Source organism: Pyrgilauda ruficollis, unplaced genomic scaffold (genome assembly GCF_017590135.1).
Source record: "Pyrgilauda ruficollis isolate IOZ18807 unplaced genomic scaffold, ASM1759013v1 scaffold40, whole genome shotgun sequence".
In the NCBI taxonomy this organism is placed as follows: Eukaryota; Metazoa; Chordata; class Aves; order Passeriformes; family Passeridae; genus Pyrgilauda; species Pyrgilauda ruficollis.
This window is the reverse complement of record NW_024525490.1, coordinates 9,166,615-9,189,765: the sequence shown is the minus strand read 5'-3', so window position 1 is coordinate 9,189,765 and position 23,151 is coordinate 9,166,615. Positions and strand designations below refer to the sequence as shown.

Here is a 23,151-nt window from a genome sequence, read left to right as displayed (position 1 = left end):
TCTGTATCAGGGTGGAGAAATAATTAAATGTTGCACTTTTTTTTATTCCTTGAACTATGGCATAACCTAGAGTTGATAAGGAGCTAAAGTACTGAAGAACTGAAGTTCTTTCTGAGAGGGATTTGAAAGGGTTTATTCTGTAACCAGTTGTAAACGGTATGATTAAGGTTATATTAGTTCAACTGCTTGACTCTTGCTTTTACATACAAAGAAAAGGAACTGTTTTAATTTACTGACTTTGACCAATGTTTAATGTTTATGTGGTCATTTGCTTTCCCAGTCTGTTCTGTTTCTTCATTCATTGAATAATCAGCGTGTTTGTAATGCTACATGTTTTAATTTGTCGTCAAGGTAAAATTTTGCAGCAAAGAAGCTTAAAAGCTTAAGATAAATTACTGATAACAGAAAAAGCTTTAAAGTTTCTCAGAATTTACTGGTTTTCTGACAGGTTTTTATCTTTAAGTTCATGTTTTTGCTAATATAATGTTTTCTTCCATTGAAACCTGGCTCTAACATGATTGTTCCCATGTAGCTTTGCTAGTGAATTCTATGTGCCTTTGTAGCCATAGCTTATGCAGTAAATTATTGTGAAGCATTGGTACCTAAGGAGGTGTCTGTTTCAGGCAAACTATAAATGTATAAAACTTGAAAAAGGATTTAAGAAAGAGGGGAGGGGGTAAGGTGCTTGTGAAATACTACCTTTAGACTCTTAAATGAGTAACAAGTATAGCTAATGATTTTCTGTCTCTCCAGCTGGTGTAAGTTACAGCAGAATTATGGAAGGCAGTTCAGTACAGGTTCGCAGATGTGTCAGAACACTGACAGCTTAGTGGCCATCAGTGTTTGTGCAGGAGGTAGGAGAGCAACTGGGTGGATCAACTAGTGGGTATTTTAGGTGAGCTGAATTGCTCTCAGCCCCATTGATGAAGTGCTTTAACCTGATCAAGATGATAAATTTTATTACTTTAAGCCTTTCCTTAAAGTGACATAGGTCATTAAATTATTCAAGCTATCTTGCTGACATCTGGATCATGTAATGGTCAGAAAAGATCTAGATCTCCACTTAGCCTGTAATAATGTGCCAGATTTTAATTAGTTTCACTTAATTATGGAAGAAAAGGTTAATTTCTTGTTTGGATTGCTGAAGAGTACATATAGTGTTATTTTAGCCATGATACTAACAAAAAAACCACCTTAGCTGGGAGAGTAATATCAGTGTTTTGTTTAAACAACCAAGTATGGTTTTTGTAACTGTCAGCAAACATCTAAAATGTGAGATTGTGAAAATAAAGCAACTTTATTCCTGACTGAAATGTGAACAATTTACAACAAAAAACTGCAGCAGATGTGGTGCTTTGGGATATGGTTTCGTGGGCATGGTGGTATTCTGTCAAAAGTTGGACTAGGTCATCATGGAGGACTTTTCCAACCTTAATGATTATGGTGATTCTTGGTTTTTTTTTCAATTTACTGCTAATATTTCCTACTTCCAGTGTTATTGCTTGCTTATTTTTGAACCCATACTGGTTGTAGACACCATTCAGCTGAGTGTCACAGTATGCTTCTGTCCTCAACACTAGCTGAACCTGGAAATATGTGGAACCTGGAAATCCATGTTCAATAACTTCAGTGTTCTGTGTTGTCTGTATTTTCTCAGATGAAGACAATACCTAAATCTTCAATATTGTTGCTTTAGTATCAATCTGTTTACAACTTATACAAATACTGAGTGATAAATGAGGTGAAACATCAATCATGAGACCTAACTCTTATCGAATGCCTTAATTACTAAGACTTTTGGGCTAATTTATTGTTTTGTAAACTTCAACTGAGCTGTCTATGCGAGTGCCCAGAGTATGAAATTGATTTCCTTTATTTTCAACTGCTGTATTTCATCCTTATGGAACTATCTGTTCTGTTTTACAGTAGGTGTTAAGGGAGAGTGGGAGAAATGGAGGAGCTATTTTACAGACGTTTTTGGCATGAGCTCACACAGGAGTGGGTTGTTATCTATGTCTGATGTGAGTTTTTTGTCATTGTTTGCAGGCAGTTGTAGAATCTTAGCAGTGAGCTGGCTTTGGTGTATGGGTGGACTGAGGTACAAATGTGTCACAGACAGTGAAAATCACCTATTAGATGGTCTGTTCTCCAAGTTGGACAGTGTTTTCTTTGTGCTCTAGAGTTTTCATAGCACCTTTCCCACCAGCAGTCTTGGTCAGGCTTCCATATTTAAGCTGTTATCACCTGCAACAGCATGGGCTGAACTTAGCCAGTGGTACGACATAATGCAAAAATGACTTCAGTAACAAAAATTTTCTGGCCTGTTGTATTTGTTTGAACTTCAGGAAGAGATTGGCTCAGTGTTGTCTGTCTTTGCCAGTTTGGATTACTCCACTTGCTCTACTTCAGAGCAGGAGAACAAGATTCTGGAAGGAGTGACTGTTTTCTCTTGGTAGTTTCTGGTGTCTTTGTGTTGTGGGGTGGGTTTTTTTTTGCTGTATTAGCCTTGTATAAGAAAATCACCTCTATATGAGACAGACATGAGTGCACAGAAAATTTTTTTGTTTTTCAGGCAGCCTTCTGCTGCCTGTCAAATTGTTTATCCCAGTTTCCAAAGGTGGGAGATCTCTGTGCTTAGTCATCAAACCACTCTTTGATAATTGGTGTTGTTATTTTTAAGCACAGAAATAATATTATGTAAGAGTGAACACAAGAACAAAGACACCTATTCCAAAATTTTCCACAAATGCTTAGTAGATGATGGAAAAAAGAATAGATGGGGACACCATGTGTGGTATCTGAGTTCCTGTGTCTCTGAATGGAGGTGATCTCAGATCTGTGGTTTACACAGTGAAGAGTTGAGGATTTGTAGAATAGGCATAACTGAAAATTTTTGATATTCCCCTGACTTCTGCATATCCTCAGTCTCAGTGCCAGAGTTTTCTATTCTGTTGTTAAAGGGAAATTAAGAACAGGTATATCTGGTCTTCAATGTAGTCATTCACAGAAAAGAAAAAAATCTATGCTAAATGCTTATCTAATAAAGGTTGTGTTGTAATAAGCAATATGTTAACAAGTCCCTTCATACCTAATTAAAAATGGCTTTACATTGAATGCCTACTATAACACAAAACACTAAAAATGAATGGGAGTGCTGTGACTGCAGTTGACTGATTTCATCTTAAAATGTTATTTGTGGAAGAAACCATGAAAGAGATGAATCAAGTGATTTTATTAAAGTCCCTGGCAGTGCAATTTATCCATTCTACAATTAGTTAAATGTATTTTAACAGTACTGCTTTGTGTGGCCTTCAGCATGAAGAATTAGATTATGGCTGCTCTAAAATTGAATTTGTGTTGTGGTAATATACAATAATGTGAGAAGTTGGGGGGAAAAGGTTTGGCGCTGTCAGCCTTTAGCCTTGAATTTGAGTAGAAATGTAGAGCAAAAGCTCACTTCAGCATGTGTGTGTGCCTAGGCTTCCTTCATGAAAGCATATCCTGCTGCTTCCAAGGAAGAGGGATACAGCAGGGTGGTGTTATTGAGATTGTAAATGGCTGCAGTTTAATTTATGGAACTAACAAATTTATCCCAAAGACTAATGTAGTTAAAACCTATTTTTTAAGCATCAGTCCAGTGTTTGGGGCCTCTCAAGGCCCTGATTGGTTTGATACTTTACTCTGAAGGACATGGTGAGCTGTTAATGCAATGAAAAACAGAATTGTTATCAGATTATACTGTGTTGTAGCATTTGATATGTTGGGATTTGCGGGTGAAGGTGACAGTTGAGGGACAACACAAATCAAGGCATTGTGCTGGACCAGATTTGCGGATAACTGAACACTTGAGTTACTGGCTATAATACGTATGTAGGTAATGCTGCAGTTCAATGGGTTTGTCATTATATTAGATTGCTGGGTTCCATTTTCTATGGCTTCAAACATCAAAATCACAATAAATTTGATCTAGTGATACATACAGAGAAGAGCTTTTCTTGCAATTCGAGTGAAAATGTAGTTTTGCTTTTGAGTTGTGAGCTTTTCCCTGGCATCTGAATGGGGTGGGATGAAGTACACTGTTAAAACTGAAATTGCCAAAGAAATAAAGCTGCTTTAGTGTGAAAAGTTCCTGATCTCCTCAATTTCTGTGAAAAGTTAAAAGCTAGTTAAAAGCTTTTGGAGGTATTAGTAATAAATACTGATCCTGAAAACATCTCATTCCTTAAGGTAAATCACTGGGGAGGGTATTAGCATGGAAATTACCAGTTTAAGGAGTTGGTGCAAAAGTTGCTTTTCCAAAAAAACGTCAGTGAGAAAATTCACAACTACTTTCATTGATAACTTAATACGGAAGATTGTGTATATACTTGGTACTTATTAAAAAGCAATAATTATAAGAATTAGATTTTAATTCAAGTTTCATACTTGCTAGGAAATATCTTCAGGATTCAAGAGCAAAGTAAATGCTTTATGGTATTTCTTCACACAATGTCATTCAAATGAGAAGATGAGCTGCAAGGAAGATGATTAAGGAGTAAAAGGAGCATTTAGAGGATTTTAACTCCACGCATTAAATAGAACATTTGGAATTGGTTTGTTCTGTTTCGTTTTCCATGTGGTGATACTTGGGACAGTCGTGCAGAATGTGGCAGCAGTGTCTTCTCTGGGCTATAAAGGTGTTTGGCTGTGAGATGTGTGGTTTTTGAATCAGAATCTTTTTCTGGTAGTGTTGGCATTCTACAGGAAAAACAGAGCTTCTCTAACACTTGATTGCAAAGCAAGATCAGAGGTGTCTAGCATGAGGCTAGACATTTTGGCGGTAGTGTGTAACAGTAATCTAAAGCAGACATCTTTGTATTTGACAAGTGTCTCACCTTATTAAAAAGTCCATAGCAGTAAATTCTCAAATTGTTTCCTTACATTTGCCGCATAGACTTTCACTTTTTTAGTTTTGGGGTTTTGGTTTGTTTTTTTTTGTTGTTTTTTTTTTTTTTTAATTATGGTCATTCCAATGAGCAGTTATTCTTCCTAAGGTACTTGCTTTAAGATGTGGGCACAGAACTGAATTGTCTAAATTTCTCAAAAGCTTGGACTGTAGCAAGCATATAGTTTAGAACCAAAGAAATCAAAAATCAATTAGATGTGTGGTCAACCAGAATGTTTTTCAGCAGCATGACTTGTTTCTAACTGTGTATAACAGTTTGACTGCTGTCTCTAGGTCTTATTCATATTGTTACAGTACAATTTTTAAACATAATTAAAAATTCTGGAAGCAAGTTTATGGACAGATCTGCATAGCACTTAATTCTGAAGCTTCAAAAATGTTATTCTGAAGAAGAGTTTTGAGCTAAGCTGTTTTCAGAGTAATAATTCCCATGTCAGCATTCAGCTCTTCACACCACACTACTGTACTGTTGTAATAGGGTAACAGCATCTCTTGTTGGTGATGTGGCTTTGCCATGTTTGGAAAATGTACATCTAGCTCATGTTGAGCCTCTCCCAAAAATTTCTCCTAGAGAAGCTTGTGAAATAAGGGCTGGATGAGCAGATAGTGACGTGAATTGAAAATTGACTGAATATCTAAGCTCACTGATGGTGATAAGTGGCATGAGATCTAGTTGGAGAGCAGTCACTTGTGGTGTATGCCAGGGATTGGTACTGGTTCCAGTTCTGTTCAACTTTTTCATTAATCATCAAGATGATGGGGGAGAACCCTCAGCAAACTTCACACAACTGGGAGAATACCCTCTGGAGTTTATATTGGAGCTATCCAGAAGGACCTTGCTAGGCTGGAGAAATGGGCTGACAGGAACATAATGAAATTCAGCAAGGGAACATGCCAAGCTCAGGAGGAGTGAATATGTGCATATCCAGGGAGGACCACTCAGGAGAAAAGCAGCTCTTAGAGGGACCTGGGAGTTCTGGTGGACACCAAGTTAACCATGAGCCAGGAATGTAGTCTTGCTGAGACAAGGCCTGTAGTATCCTGAAGTGCACTAGGAGAAGTATTTGGTTTGTGACTGTCTTTATTCTCAATCTTGGTGAGGCCACATCTGGAATTCTTCTCCGTACGAGAGAGATGGTGCTGTAGAAGGGAAACTGGTGAAGGCTTGCAAAGATAATCAAGGCACTTTGCTCTTATGAAGAAGGGCTGTCAGCCAAGACAAAAAGACGATTTAGGGGAAGACTTATTGACATGTACAAACATCTGAAGGAAGAGTATGAAGAGTATTGAGCTGGGCTGTGTTCAGTGGGAGTGGGACCAGAGGCTGAGGGTACAAGCTGAAACACTGTGAAGGTGTCTGACCACTGGCACTGGTTGCTTAGAGAGCTTGTGGAGTATCTCCTGAGTATTTTCTCCTTGGAGATACTCTGGAGCCGTATGTACATGGTCCTGGACAAGCAGCTCTGGGGGACCCTGCTTGGGTAGAGCTGTTGGACTGGATGACCTGTAGAGTTCTTCCAAAACTCAGGCATTCTGCTGTGTGGATCTTCAGGGTTTACAGTGGTACCAATGGGTCACACTGTGTTGTACTTCATGGTGTGAGGTGTCTTTTCTTTAAGTTTGGGTCTAGCTTATGAAATGGCTGAGGTGACAATGATTGACAATAAGGTTGGTTCTTTATTGGATTAATTTTTCTACAATACTGGTTTTACTGTTAGAACCTTATTTAGCTTGAGTTGGAGAACTATTTATTCTATTGCAGCTGTTAATTTATGGGAAAAAAAAAAGAAAATATGTATTAGAGATTCTTACTATGATTTATTCACCTCAGTATAACTAGTGTTTCAAAAAGTACACTGGGCACTGTGAAAAACTACATAATGTCAGAAAATAAGTTATGTGTTAATAACTGTTAGTTTGTGCAAGATTTTTGTGTCAGAACATAGTAATAACTTTGAGGTACTTTGATAACTGGCGATTTTCATAAGCTCATTGGGTAAGTGAAAGGGAGACTGCCAATTCAGAATAGGGGAACAACCAAACTTTCAATACCTCTTCTTAATCTAAGTAATACAAATTTCTTTTTCCTTTATTTTGTAACTTTGCAGCTTGGTTGGGCAAAAAGCAAAGTTGTTTCCTGCTGTAAATGGATGTAAAAATATAAAAGCTGCAGTTATGTTTCTTTTGACTGACTGAGCTGATACTTTTTAGTATGTCTTTTTTAGAATATAGTACTAAAACTTCATGTTGGATTTCCCTGCTGAATACACTGAAGAATGATCTTTTATTGATTTTAATTGACTGTTTGGAAGACCAGGAAGGGACAAGAAAGATGTAACTTGTGTATGCTAAATTTTTAACTTCTTAGAGGGAAAAAATAAAATAGTGTAGATGAATAATGTAGGTGAAGTCTACAAATACTTACTTGATACATTAATATTACTGGCAAGAGCATAAACATACTTCATTTTCTCAAATACATGCAGTGTTTAAATGAACAACATTATTTAGGCCTATGTCTTGATATGTCTCAATTCTCAACCTAATCCTTAATTGGTAGTTGCTTTTCTGTTTTCAAGCCTTATCACAAATTCTACTTTTTTGGCATTACGTAGTATAGTACTGAAGTACAAAGCTTCATACTTAAAATTGTTTTGTAAGATGTGTGAACAGGTGATCTTCAGGGGGGCTCTGCAAATCCATGACCTTGATGATTTATGCTGACTGCTCTCTATGTCTATAAGTATGGAATAATAACAAGAAAATTATAAATTAGGCCTGCAGTGCTGTGCTGGTTTTGGCTGGGGGTGAATTTCAAACAGTTTCACAGATGATGTAGTTTGCATCTATTCTTTCATTAATATGTTTTTCATTTTAATGGTTCTCCATGGCCTTAGGTATTAAAACAATAGTTATTGTCAGCTCCAGGTTGCTATTTGAATTTGAGACAGAATAATGAGTTGCTCGTATAACGATAGGCAGATTAATTTTTGAGTGATCTTGTGCATTTCACTTAGCATGTCCTTGAAATGTCCTTGAAAGATGATTATAATTGGCTTTGTAATTTTTTCCAAACTTAAATTTAATAAGCATTATTTGATTTCTTATGGAACTATAAAATGCTCATTTTTTTCTCTATCCTGAAAGAAGTGCTAAAAAGCATAGCTTGTCTACTCACAAATGTGTCGATTCACACCTAATTTTTGTCCAGATTATGGTTTACTTTTCCACAGTTGATGTTATTAACAACCAAAGAGCTTAAAACCTTTTAGAATCTGTCTAACCTTAAAAGCATCCATTCGCTAGTGATATTCTTTTAAGCAGATGTCAAACAGCTATTGAGAAATTGATGTATTAGTAGCATTCATCATCATTACTATTTAATCACTTCAATACCAATTCTGAAACGGAAATGTAATTCTTTCTTTATGTTCACTTCTCTATGAAGTAATAAATAAGTTATTAAAAATATTTAAAAACCAAAAAAATAACCAACCAGTTTGGTTGTTTTAACCACTTGATTCATACTACACTGTTGGAGAACTGTAGATATTCAACTGGTGGATAAATTATAGTTTTGTACTTTAAAATTTTAGAATTGGAAAGTGGATTAATCTTTTTGTTGTTTATGCTTTTCTAAGCCTGATCAAGCAGTATAGAAGGTGACAGCTAGGCAAAATAATTCTGGTCAATATTGTAACTGAAGCAGAATTAACTCTTTCACAGATGTTTTGTCCAGCAAGCACCAGTTCACAGTGTGTATTAGAATAGCTGTAGTATACAGCCTGTTTTATTTGACTTCTGTATCTTAGAAATCTTGACAGCATTTTTTTTTTGTTTGCTTAAACACTGACAAATAATGAGTCTGTATGGTGCAGAGAAAACATGATGAGAAATGAAGGTGAATGTATAGCAGGATACTGTAGGGATGAAGAATAGAGAAATAGAGAAACAAGTGCTCAGGGCAAGATTTGTGTTGAGTACTGCAGATCGTACAAGAATTGCCATACTGAACCTATCTTTTCTGTTTGATTAATCTGTTCCACACTTGGTTTTTTGTAACAGTGTTATTCAGAAATTGTGCTTTCATAGCAACTGAAGACTGGATGCTAAAATTTCCCATGAAAAACTGATTTTTTACAGATAACATGTTGAATGACTTTTAAAGCTGTATGGCATGAGATTTTTACAGGAAGTAAATGGCCAACTGTCCATGAGAGAGTTTGCAATCTTCAGATGCATTTAGTAGGTTTTCTCCTTTACCCCTCATAATTTAAGGGAAGATATATGAACTCCTGTCACTATTTTCTACACTTAATGATGTTTTGGAAATAAGGTTCTTGAATTCCAATTTTAATTTTTGAATGGTAGTATGAGTAGATAGAGATGGGAGATGTGGCTTTAGAAGAAGCAGGTGATGAGTCCTTGGAAGGTCAGATTGCTTTCCAGGAGATCTGTGCAGTCAAGCTGCACAGTGAAGGTACAGTTCCAATCAAAGTCGAGTCCCAGTTCCTCTTACACAAACTCAGTGTTGCTTGTATTGGTGTGACACCTGAAAGAGCACCTCCCTTGAGACTGTTTAGTTGGACTGACCAATGTGCTCGGTCAGTAGCAATGCTGGCAGGAATGCCTTATAGCCATAGGAAACTGTTCAGTGTAAGCAACTGAATTGTGTTAATTGTTGTGAAGGGTAGAAGGTATCCTGTGACTTCCCTTGTGGTTAGCGTAATTCAAATAAAAAGTGAATTAGGCTACTATTATATAAAAACATCTATACCAAAATAATTATATAAATGGAGGGGGGTTTTAACTGGGGCATTTGTATTGCAGAAAATTAGCTCATACTTGACTGTATTTTTTTAAATACTGCATATATTAAAATAGTTTAGCTGTTTCTCTACTCGAATAGATACATTTTTGTCAGTCTACTTGGTAGAACTGAACATTTTCTGTCATGGTCGCACTTGGAGGTAAAGTATTGAAATAAGCTGTTGTAAGAAAATAGGAATATGAATATTTTTGTCTTTAAAGCTGAGAACATTTCTGTTGTCTTTTATATGGTGGTTATAAGAATTCTGTTTTATTTTGTCTTTTTTATGTAACTTCGCTAGAGGGCACTGCTGTGCAAGAAATGTTTGTCAATATTTATTTCTACACTTCTTGCCCAAGACTAGATAAGACATCTTTTAAAAAGCTCAGTGATAACCTTGCATGATACATAGACCCCCTAATAATAAATGGAGTAGGAAGTCTTTCTGATATGCTACCGAAGTATTTTTCAATAATTTATTAAAATCACAAGTTTATTTCCTAAATGTCTTTAACCAGAAAGAGCTGTTAAGCTGTCTTTATTTTTAGTTCTGGTTGTGCACCAAGCTGTTGAGAAAAAATTTACTTGTTCTGATTGATCTCTAACAAGGAGAGATTATCCTGTTTGGGCCACAGGTTAATCATTTGACCATATCTTATTAGCTGAACGTAGCAGATTAGAAAATGAAACATCATCAACTTCCAGTTAAATTATAATGCCTGATGGCTTCAGGCTTTTGGTGGTAGGTGTTCAGCTTTAAGTCATTTAACTGTATTTTAAAGTAATTTACTGTAATAATATGGTTTGCTGTCTTCCTCTCAACTCATCTATGTGCTTATGCTGATGTGGTTGATGATTAGGTGTTCCCACCTTAATACACCCTTTAGGTGATAGTCTTTCATGGTTTGTGCAATTTAGAACTCTTACGCTAGAGGTTATAGTTTCCAGTGGAATACCTTTCTGGATCTTTTTAATACTCAAGAGTTTATCCCTGAAGTAGTTGCTTGATGCAACAACTTCAGTAAAAGGTGATTTTACAACTTGTTGCAGCCTCACTTATGTTCTGCTTTCTGTTTGAGTGACAATTATCAGCATAGCAGGCAACTAATAAGAAAGACTTCCCTTATCTGGCCATGGGTTATGTGAGTTTGGCAAGTCTCAAGTGTTGTAATGCTGAGTCTGCAAGAGACTAAGAATCAGGACAGCAACTCTTCCTTCTAAATCCCAGCTGTGAATGACACGAGAGTGGCTGAATCTGCTGCAGGATGAGAAGAACAGGGACCTGGGAGAAGTGGAGATGAGCAAGTTAGACACAATGCTTATGTGGTTTCTCATAAGGTATTTAATGCTCGGTCTGGAGCATGAGGTCTATTTGGGTTCAGTGGCATGCTGAGAGATCATGCTTCTTGCTGCTCTTCAGTGCCAACCGGTACTGCATAAAGGTACTGATCTGTTTGTTGCATTCATGGGAGTTACAGGCTCCTCCTGTAGATAGATTTATTTTCAGATTACTGTCTGACTGAACTACCACTTCCATGAGTAACAAGTAAGACAGGAGTCTCAAAAGCTTTGTCTGAACTGTTCTAATGAGGTTGGGAAGCTGGGTTTTCTGTTGCAGTAAGTTGTTCTGTGTTTTTCTTCTTATCCTTTAGCGTAGAAGGCTTTATGCTTCAAAATGTCTAAAAGTAAAAACTTCATCTATTCAGAGATGCCTGTGGACAGAAACTCAAATAAGAACAAGACAGCTGCTCATGGATGATGCTACTAACTTGTAGTTAATAGATGGTCAGCTCTTAGGATTTGGCTTTCCAGTCCTTAAGCTAAATGATGGTGATCTCTTGTGTTGAGCACCTGTGGTAATTCAGGAGAGAGGAGATGTCTCTAAAACAAGTTGGTTTAACTATAAATTTAGATTATGTTTCTACTCAAAAATGTGGTTTCAGTGAAGCTGATCTGGCATCCAAGCAAGAGCAGATAGAGCCTGAGGTCTCAGAGACCCATCCTTGCACCATGTGTTAACAGATACCAGCCTGAACACTTGGTGTTTAGTACCAGACTCAGTTCATTTTTAAGAACCTGTGTTATGAAACTGCATGTATACTGTAATTGACTGTACATTTGCATGTCTGGTTTTACTCTTTGGTGCAGTGTCTCTTATTTAACTTAACAATTCTAGACCAAAAAATTGTCTAAAAATAAGTCCTGGAATCTGTTGTTTCAGTGGTATAAATATGTCAAGAATTAATTAATTCTTTTATGTAAATTCATGTACATAAATTAACTTGTGTTAACTGCTTTAAAGGCTCTTTTTGATATGTTTTGATTCATATTCCAAACTTTGAACCCACAGTTTGTTTCAGGACTAAGCCCTCTCTTGGCTGTAGTGTACATCTTTGGTTTGTTTTCCTTTGCTATCCTCAATATGTTGTTTGCTTGTTAAGTTGCAGATGCCTAACATAATAGCCCTTGAACAATTTAATGCTTGTACTAACCCAAGGGATTAAAACTTTGTCCAGGGCAACTTTGAACTTCTTTATCAGCCTGAAGGGATATGCAGCCCTGAAAATTAGTTAATACAGCTTCTGTTCAAACCTGTGACACATCACATGAAATGACTCATTTTTCTGTCCTTCATTCTATATATTGTTATCTTGAAGGACCAATGTGTTCTTTTCCCACACTGATGATGGGAGCCTTACTTGCATAATCATCTTACTATTAGCATCTTCTGTATTCAGGGGAAGACCTTAGACAGCTTTTATCCCTGGAGCAAGCTTGATGTTCAAGTAGGTAGTTCACATTTTCAAAAACAGCAAAACAATACATCACTTTGAGAGTTGTATTTTTCTTTGTAGAAACTTTGACTAAGCTTTAAAGCCCTGGATTTTATTTCTTAACTGTTTCATAGAGTGAATGCTTGCTATGTTAATTGATATGCTAGCTGTTTGAAGAACAGGTGGAAACCTCAGATGTTGAAATCTAATTACTTCTAAGCTCAGGTTTGTAAAATTGTTCAGGCACATTGTCATAGTAATCACTTATGTGTTTCTGCATACTGGCACTGGCTAGAAATGTTGTGTTCCAGTGAGGGACGTCAGATAAATTGTGACCTGCCTTCTAGTTGACGATGTTGTATGGTGTTCACATGTCCCCTAAATTCTGTAGTTACACTACTAGCGGCCCTGAGTGAGCTCTTTGGGGTCAGTATGGGCCCAATACTGTTTAGTCCATGCAAGTGACCTGGGTGATAGGGTTGAGTAATCATAGAGTTTGAGAAATATGTGAAACAGGGAGAAGTAGATAAAACAGAACAAAGAGCTGCCATAAAGACATTGACAGATGAGAGGATGGGGCCAAGAATGGCATCAGGTTTAGCAGATCTTAAGGTTGTTTCTTGCAATGGCTTTGTTGCAAGCAACAGTTACTGCTTGGGTCTGATCATCTGGGAGATGGTTCTGCTGGAAATGACCTGGAAGTCCTTAGTGGGCAGCAAGGTGAGCATGATCCAGCAGTGTGCCTTGCAGCAGAAATACAGACAGTGTCCAGGACTTGCCCCAGCAAGACCGTAGACATTGTCATTGTACTTGGCACTTCCAAAGCCACATCTGGAAATAGTCTGGTTTTGGTCCCCTAATTTATGAAACAGGTCAACTGTAGAGGCTCCAGTGAAAGCTTATGGATATGATTATAAAGTTGCAGAGTAACCCATAAGGGAAAGCTGAAGGAATTTTTTGTTTGGCGTAAAGAAGAGAATTGTGGGAGAGTGCTTTTTACAGAATCAGGTTGAAAAAGACCTTTGAGATCAGGTCCAACCTCCACCACCTCCCTGGGCAGCCCATTCCAATGCCCAATCATCCTTTCTTTCAAGAACTTTTTATGTCCAGCCTAAACCTCCCCTGGTGCAGTGTCCTCTTGTCCTGTCACTGGTGGCCTGGGAGAAGAGACTGATCCTCACCTGGCTACTGCCTCCTGTCAGGGAGCTGTAGAGAGGGATAAGGTCTCACCTGAATCTCCTTTCTGGGCTGAACAACCCCAGCTCCCTCAGATGCTCCTTATAGGACATATGTTCCAGACCCTTCACCAGCCTTGTTGCCCTTCCCTGGACTCATTCCAGCATCTCAACATCCTTCCTAAATTGGGGCCCAGAACTGGACACAGCACTCAAGGTGCAGCCTCACCACTGCTGAGTACAGGGGAAGAATCACAGCCCTGGCCCTGCTGGCCACACTATTGCTGACACAGGCCAGGATGCCACTGGCCTTCGTGGGCGCACCCTGGCTCGTGTTCAGCTGGCTGTCCATCAGTACCCCCCTGTCCCTTTCTGCCTGGCCACTGTCCAATCACTCTGTCCCCAGGCTGTAGCACTGCAGGGGTTTGTTGTGGCCTAAGTGCAGGACCTGAAACCTGTTGTTGTTAAACCTCATATCCTTGGGTTGGGCCCATTGGTCCAGCCTTTCCAGGTCCCTCTGCAGAGCTCTCCTACCCTCCAGCAGATGAATGTTCTCCCCTAGCTTGTTGTCATCTGCAAATTTGCTAATGGTTGACTAACTCCCCTCACCCAGTTCCTTAATAAAGACATTAAACAGAACTGGGGACAACACAAATTCCTGAGGGACACCACTTGTGACTGGCTGCCAGCTGGATGCAGCACCATTCACCACCACTCTCTGGGCCCAGCCATCCAGCCAGTTTTAACCCAGCAAAGAGTGCTCTTGTCCAAGCTCTGGGTTGCTGGCTTTTCCAAGAGGATGCTATGGGATGTGGTGTTGAAGGCTTTCGTGAAGTCTAGGTAGGCAATATCTGCAGCCTTGTGGGTGGCAAAGCAGCTTAATACTCTCAAAGGAGGTGGTCTAAATGGAGAGCTGATACCTATTTATAGGCAGTTGTCAAGCCCAGGCTAAGTTATGGCATATTCAAAACTACAGTCAAAAACAGGCAGTGCCTTGCTCTGGGTTCAGTGCATGAGACTTTGGTATGTCAAAGTAGCATTTCTAAGCAGGTCAAATCGTGTCTTGTGTACAGAAAACTCATGATATGGCAGCATGTATGGTGACATTTTTAACACACTAGCATTTGTGTTAGTTCTATTCTCAGTAGGACATGTAAAGCTGTGCTTGAAGGAGGGAGTGGTATTTCTGTGAACATCTTGAAAACTGCTCTTCAGACTTCTGGAAATATTGAAAAGATTTGTAGACATGGCCCTTACAGACATGGTTTAGTGGTGGACTTGGCAGAGTTATGGGTCAGACTGGATAATCTTAGAGGTCTTTTTCAACCTAAACAATTCTCTGAAGTTAGCAAGTGTTCAGATATCAGACTCTAGTAAAATTGTGTTTGTTAATTGCTGAGGGAGGAAAGAACCTTCCTGCTGAGCTCTGCACTAAGAGCAACATATCATCTGCAATAAACAAATTACAAGCTTATGGCTAATGTCTCTAAACTGCCTGGAGTAACTTCTGATCTTGGCTTTGATCCATAAGAATCATAGGGTAACAGAGGAAAAGTAGTGTCATTTTCTTGTTTACCTTGCCTCAAATAGGTTTCCTTTTGTTAGTGGAAAGCTTATGAACTTTGCATTGGAAAAATCTGGGTGTGCTGTTGATGTAGAAGCTGGCAAAACACTTTGAATGACATAGAATTTATAATGAGGAATAAATTCTGACAAAATTTATGAATGTGAATGGGCGTCTAAGCAGTCTTGGAATGTAACTGAGTTCAGATGTTCATGTAACTTTTGCTGCTTTTTTACTGCAGAATTTTGGTTTTAGTAAACCAGGTTCTTTTTACTCAATTTTATTCAAAATCAGCTTGAAGACTACTGGCTGCAAAGAAATTGTGTATGCTTTGCTTCTAAAACTACTAGTGTTCAATTTCTAGAAATTTCTGTATTGCACAAAATGTTGATTTTGATCTGAAGTGGGAAGATTAAGGTTTCTGGAAGCTATGTGATTTACAAAAAATGAGGGCTAGTTTAATAAATCATCAGTATACTGTGCTTGTATGAAATCTTAATACATGTCTGAGTGGTCACAAGACACTTAAGTACCACTGGAATGATGTGGGATGCTGGAATTTGCATAGCATGTTTGTTATGTTTTGCTCAAAAGAGGAAAGGAATTGGATGCCTTATTAAGAGATGGGATGGAAAAACCACCCATTTGTGCTACCTTATAGCTACAACGTATAGCAGCCTTATCAGATGACAGTATATGGCAGAAAATTTGAATGTGTACATTTCCTTTTTATTTAAGGCTTATGGTATGTCAGCTTTGCCTCTAAACTTGATTAAGGGAACTACCAGTGCATCTTATGAACGTTTGGAGAACACTGAAGATATTGAAGAAGTGGAACAGCATTTATTGAGGATTAAATCAAAGGTAAGGTCTTCATTGTTCTCAATTTCTTAATGATTGTTTTTCCTTGCTTACTAGTTCATGGTCATGTCTGTTCCAGAAAGAACAGCAAGTCAGAAATTAATAGTTTGCAGTTATTTGAGTTACTTTGAAGCACATGTGGTCACTTGTGTAGCAGTGATTACATTCTTTATGTCAATCCTGCAGCAGTAGTTATTTCTGTCTAGCTAATAAGTGTTAACAAATTAAACTCAAGCTTCTCCAGACTTGCTTGGATGGAAGAGATGCTTTGTAGATATTAACCTCACTTAGTCTTCTACCAGAAATAGCATCCGGTTTGTTGATTTACTCAATGCATTATAGTTAACACTGGATACTTGCTACAAAGAGCTGTCATGATTTAGATTCATCAAACTATTAATCATCTTTATGAATAAGTAACAGCTCCAGATATTCTTACTTCCCCAGTTAATGTACCTTGCTGTTATATATAATTTCTTTATGAAAAGCATACGGATGGAAAGCTGTTCTGAGTCCTAAATATCCCTAGGATGTGAACACCATTTGTACACCCGTGATGGTTTTGCAGCTAATGGGAATGCTGTGCCTCATATAAGCAAGACACTTTTAACAATATGAGTGCAAGCCAAAGGAGGGTAAGATTTCTTTAATTAAAAATTGATAGGGGAAAATCTCCCACCTCTTTTCTCAACCCATTTCAGATAATGGCTTGACCAGTGTTTTTACAGCCTTGATTGGAAAAAGTGACATCGAGGTGCCTCGCTTCCATCCTGGCAGTCCATCTGTGCTGTTGTGTGCTCTGTGATAGTAGACCTCAGATGTTGAAGCAGTTCCAACAGTCTTCCCTTGATACTTGGCTTACCTCTACGGTGTGGGCATCTTCAGTGTTCTAGATATTTTGTTGACTAGAGAAATCTAAAAAGTAGTCTGTTTAAATGATAATGTTTTGGTTTTGCACAAAGTACTACAGCAACAAAGGCTTCTCTTACTGGAATCAGTAGAGAAAAATGAGAAAGCTGTGGTGAATGGATAATTACTTACTACAGAAGACCTTGTTGGATTATGATAATTTGCGTGCAGCTGGTCTTATTGTTCAGTCTGGTGAAACTTTAGGTTCAAAAACTAGGAAGTTCTTAATTTATGTTTATATTGTAATAGGACCTTTAGTGCAAACTATTTTTTCTTGGTTTATGGATTCTGGTCAGGATTCTGCCTCATTCTGTAATGGAAATCTTAGTTCTTCAGTTATACGTGCATTAAGTTGTGAAGAAGGTATTACTGAGACTATTATACAGTAAAAACTAGAAGTATGAAGGTATGCTACTGAGATTCAATATGTAGTATGTTCTTGTACATCTGGTAGGTTTATTTCATTAGTCTTAAATAATTGAAGCTTGAACATGCAGACTGGGAGCTTGAACTGTTATCAAAAAGTCCTTTTTAAGTCACAGAGGTCTATACAGGGTATAGCACATGTGTTCCTATCAAAAGTACATTGTAATCGACAATTTAAGTGTTCTATATGCTTATAATGTGGTTGTGGTCTTTTTGACAAACTTACTTAATTTTTTTTTAATATTCAGTGGTAGAAATTGTTATATTTATAGGAATGATCCTTTAAAATAAGAGGAAAATTAATAAGGAATTTCAAGACTTAAAAATATAGTTTTAGTTTATTTCTTACTATAAAATAATCTTTTTTTCCCAAGTATGAGCTTATAATACACAAACATCAATGTTAGTAACAGTTTTGATTCAGCTCCCTAATGCCCATTTTGTTGCTTTTGCATTTAGCAAATAACTGAAGTGTGAGGATGTGCTACTCACTTTACAGCAGAGTGTAATGGTTCCTGCTCAGTGTAAAGGCTCCAAATTAAAAGACAGTCCTAAACATAAAAATCAAACAAATTATCTGGTGCATTCACCTAATTCTTGGGGTGATGCTGCCTCTTATCTGACCTATATTTCTTGCTCAAGAAACATAGCTGAGTATCAAGTGGAATGTTGGAAAGAAAATAAGTGCTGGGTTGGATATATAGACTTCATCATGGAATTTAATGGGAAGTGACCTGAAAATCACCATGTTCAACCCTCCACACAAAATATGGACATCCTTGAGGTTAGATCAGGTTATTTAGATCATGACTATGCTTTTTAACCATTTCTATCCATGGAGACTATCCGCCCTGTTAAAGTTTTTGAAAATTTCTGTTGTGGAAAGTGGTTTCTGCTACCCAATAGGAATTCCTCTTGTTGCAGCTTGTGACTTTTGCACTTCATGCTCTTGATATACGTAGAAATTATGCCTGCATGAATTATATACTAGTAATTCTTTAGAGGAGTTGGAAATAATGTAAGTAGCTGTCGATTATTTTCTTGATTTGGTGACTCTTGATCTTTTGCGCTCTTCTGTAACCAGTGTAGAGATGGTCGTCCTCTGTCATCGAGGGATAGACGGACTTTACAACAACTGGAAGAGAGGTTAAGGACACTTCGAAGGAGAGAGAGGCATCTGGAGTCTATTGAGAAAAGCTGGTGGACAAAAGCTTGTGAAGCTATTCGACCTCTAAAGGTAAAACTTCTCATTTTTGGTACTTAAATTGAAATAACTTCCAGCTTTTCCCCACATAAATCACAGGTAAAGTTTATCAGTTACCACCCTGAATATCAACTGCGCCTTTTTTTTTTTTAATTTACTCCACAATGTACTACACAATGATAGCCCTGTATTGAACTCTGAGCTGTTGGAAAACCTTCTACTTTCTCAGCTCTGATTAAGATTAAAAATGAAGAAATCCTAGCTGATTTACTTCAGTGCTACTGCCATAGAAAATCTGAATATCTTTTTTAATCAAGCATGTGAAAATGGGAAGAAAAGGAAGAATTCTATAGCTGTCAGTTAGCTTAGGTTAATCTAAATTACATGTATCCAGCAGAAATGAGAGACACTTTGATAATGCATGCATTTGGAACAAGCATCTTGCCAAGGAATTACTTGATAAACAGTAAGCTAGCTGAATAGAATGTCATGTTGTGATACGTAACCAATGCAAAGGAGATAGTTACTGGGGCAAAGCTTTTATCTTGGCCTCTTTGATCTTAGGACTTCGATTTTCAGTAGATACCTAGTTGTGAAGACTAGTACTTTTATTAACAGTATTGCCATATAAAGTATTTCTTGCCAACTAGATGTAGGAAGAAATTTCAGCATTACTTTCAACTCTAGGCTGCTTTTGGGAAAGCTGGGGGGTGGGGGTGGAGGATGGATAAACAATTTCTTCTGTCATTGCTGCTGTTAATGCTGAGTGCTGAAGGCAATGGGCTGGAATTGCCACTAAACAAAAGCTTTCAGTGTGCAATTTTTAGTGGAGTTACCTTGCTATGATACATTACAAATATAGTCTGAGCTCTTTCATTGAAGGGGCAAATATCCCTACCTATTCAAGTTAACAGTTTGGAGGCTTCCTTTTGATTTAAAAATAATACAGCTTGGGAATTAAGTATTAATCTTCTACAACTTTTCACGTGAAGCTCAAATTTGAGAAATATGTTCGCCATATATTTTGTCTCTGGGACTTGAACATTTCATTGTGTTCTCACAGGAAAGCATACAATAACATTAGTTACTCACAGCTTATCACCTACAGTCTGGATGGTATTCCTGTGTCTCCTTGTTTTTGTGGTTGGAAAGCTTTATATTTGCTCAGTAGCTGTGACAGTCACTGTGCGTTGTTGATTCATGAATCACAGACTAAAGCAGAGTTGCAGGTGGTTAATATTTCCTGACCGGTTTTTCTTGGTTGTGCTATGTAGCATGTCAGAGAACTTGTTTACTTTGACTAGAGCTGTCCTGTGAAGGTGGTAATGTCTATTACTTAATTGCATGTTAACTCTTGCAGAGCTGCTTTAGTGTTGCTTGAAGAGCCTTCAGGATGTCTTTGCAGATATATAACTTGTGAATTGTTCAGTTGGGCTTTAAGGAAAGGTGAAAATCTGTTTGATATCCATATGTAGTACTTCTGTTCAATATAGAAGTACAGAAAGTATCTTGGAGCTTTGCTTACTGTTCTACAACATTTTCACCTTCAGTGCCTTCCAGTTTTGATATTACTGTTCAATTATGTGGCTGCTTCTCAGACTTCAAGAAAAAGTCCATTTCCTGTGAAGCAAGTACTATATAGAGAATCCTTTTTCTGCTTTGTATTTGGGGTGGTCAATTTATGGGAATTGCAGGCTCTTATTGGGACTAACAGAACAGAATAACATGTTCAGGAATTGCTCTTAATCTTCAAGGTCTTTTACAGTGTTAGCATAGTGTCTGCATTCAAACTTCTGTTATCAGATTGTCTTTGTATAGTGTGCTCAAGTGTTCTTGCTTTAATTGGTTTATTACTGCTGAGTATCTGTTAGCATGTGATTTGTTGTTAAAGGCAAAACTTTTCTCTTTAAGTAGAAAGCCTCACTTGATTATTATTTTACTCAAAGCTAACTCAAAGATGAATCTGTTAGTTTTTCAATTCAGTCAAAAGCTGCACATCTGAAGATCCCAGGGAATTGAGTCTTGGCCAGCATGAGGTTGTTGAGTAATGTTGAATTAGTCTAATTTCTTTCTACAAAATGTGACATTGCCTTTTTTACGCTTTCATCTGATAGTCTCAGCAACAAGAGAAATGTCGTATACTATAGGAGCTTTTAAATTTTTTTTTTAGGGTAAAAATCTCCAGAGCACATAGCTATGTGAACATAGCTGTGTGAACAAGACTATGGGATAGGAAACATGGAAGTCTGCTCAAAAATAATAAATTGGTAGTATTGCATCTGTATTTTCATTGTGTACTTCACAGCTATTGGGAGCAAACTGGAAATGCCTACGGTAATATAAGGAAATAAAGTGTTCTGAGATTTCTGTGAGCAGAGATGCCCACTTTTCCAAGGCTCAGCTCCTTTTGTCCTGACTCTGGAGTAGCACAGAGGGGAATAGGGAGCTGCCATCAGTCCATAAAACCTCTACTCTGCTGTTGCTTCCTCTTCACACTTCGTTCCAGTATGAGTAGACTCCGTGAACTGTAGTTCCTGTCAGAAGCACATGTGTGATCTTTGTAGGCTGCAGCTTCCTTTAGAAAATATCCTCTTGTTCTGATCTGGTGTTCTCCATGGGCTAAGTGTGGTTATTTGTTCCAGCATAGTCCTCTTAACAGGTTGGGGTAGAAATGTCTTGCTCCATTCTCTGAAGCAGCACCTCTTTTGCTGAGCTTGGTGTCTTATAGGGTGAATATTAACAATTCTTGGAAGTTACTTTTGAGGCTTTTTAAACAAGTACCAACTGTTTGTGGCTTGTTTCTGCTCAGAGTAAATGAAGTCTGAAATTCCGTGGTTATCTTAATAACACTTCAGAATTATCCACAGATGAAATAGCTTAGCTTGACTGATCTGGGAGCAGGGATAGGAGGCAAACCCCTAACCCTAACATTTCTAAATGTTAGATGTCACTTCAGAAGACAGGCATATTCCAGAGGAGATGGAAATACCTGTCTAGTGGTCATAGCTGGCAGAAGGTGGTGAAGAATTATGAGATTCAGACTCTTGGTCTCTATTGGTTTTCAATATTTATTTCCCATACAGATAATACCTAGTAGGAGTTTGCGGTGGAGAGGTAAAATCTTAGTACATTTAATGATGTGGAAATGCAAAACTTAATGCTTACCTTGATATTGATCTCAAAATCTATGTCTAATAAGATCTGTATAACTTGAGTTGTTCTGTAAGTGATGTTCTAAATTGTATTAGAGTTTGCAGATGGAAGTTTATCTTCAGAATTTAATGAACAATAATAGCATTGTATCTCTGAGTGTCTTTAATGAGCAGCTGTAATAAAGTTCTTAACCTTTTCGTGATGGTTGTATGCCAAGTTCTGAGGCGATTTAAACTGTGAAACTCCCTCATTCACATGGAAGACCGTGCATTGTGTACCTGCATGTAGAATTTTGAAATAACTCTGTCTAGGTCTCAGGTCTAGCAATCTGAAAATGTTGTTTTGGGAAGTTCAGTGACTTATCTGATTGTATTCCATGACTAGGGTTTCTAGGAAAATACAGTGAAACTGTTGGAACTGTAACTGAATGAGTTTCCTACCTAGGCTCTCTTCTGTGTGTCATCCCCTAAACTCCCCAGGGAAAAGATTGTGAGGGGGAAAACCTGTCAGAAGGAGGGAGAGTAGTTTCCTGAACTAGCTGATAATCCAAGAAACATAGTAGGTGGTGTTCTGGTTGAGACAGCTTGGAGAATCAGTTCCTGGCTTGAGTGCTGTATTTGGTAGGCATAATAAAAACACTTTTCTGTGTTTTAATGAAGACCTAGCATTTGGGTTTGGTTGAGTTTTTCATCACTCCCAAATGTCTTGCTCATTGTGCGTTTCAGAATAGTGCTACAGAAGGGAGCTTTTACTCAGGAAGGGTGAAATGTTCCTTGTAAGCTGTGCACAGGTTGCCTCCTGTTGGAAGGTGAGCACATGTGGGGTGGTCAAGGCAAGAATCTCAAATTTCTTTAATTAAACCTAAATGCATGTACATAGTTAAGGTTTTCCATATAATATAGAGAATGCAGGTTGTGACTTCTGCTAAAGGCTATTTTTGTTAAATGTAGTGTGTCATCTCTTTTCTTAACATCACTTTTGACATTGGGGTAGATTTTTGTATTACACTAGAGCATGTGATGTAATTGACAAACTATGCTTAACATAGTAAAAGTTTTGTGAGCACTTCTTTCAAGTATTTACCAAAAAGTTACTGTTTCAAGTCTATTTAAGCTCTGAAGTGCTCCAAGATCATTATTTGTTATTGAAACAAAGGCAAGTGTTCGCATCTTACATCAACTGCAAACACTTTCAGTTAAATTGTTTTAAATTTTTACCTGTAGATCGTGTGGGGAGTGTTCTTCATCATTGTGGCATTGCTCTTCACTGTCTCCCTGTTCTTGTCAAAGTAAGTACATTTCAGTTTTTTCCTTGGCCATTTAAACTATCT

The 23,151-nt window shown here is 37.7% G+C and overlaps 1 protein-coding gene across 2 annotated transcripts in view; it reads left to right on the top strand.

The window, feature by feature from the left end:
- The window catches only part of LMBRD1 (LMBR1 domain containing 1), a 65,205-nt gene that overhangs the window by 21,712 nt on the left and 20,342 nt on the right, over window positions 1–23,151 (top strand). For both annotated transcript variants that reach the window (XM_041477484.1, XM_041477483.1), the window contains exons 8-10: window positions 16,007–16,132; window positions 18,549–18,701; window positions 23,045–23,109. In XM_041477484.1, the coding sequence (XP_041333418.1) occupies window positions 16,007–16,132; window positions 18,549–18,701; window positions 23,045–23,109 (344 nt within the window). The remainder of the gene's footprint in view (window positions 1–16,006; window positions 16,133–18,548; window positions 18,702–23,044; window positions 23,110–23,151) is intronic.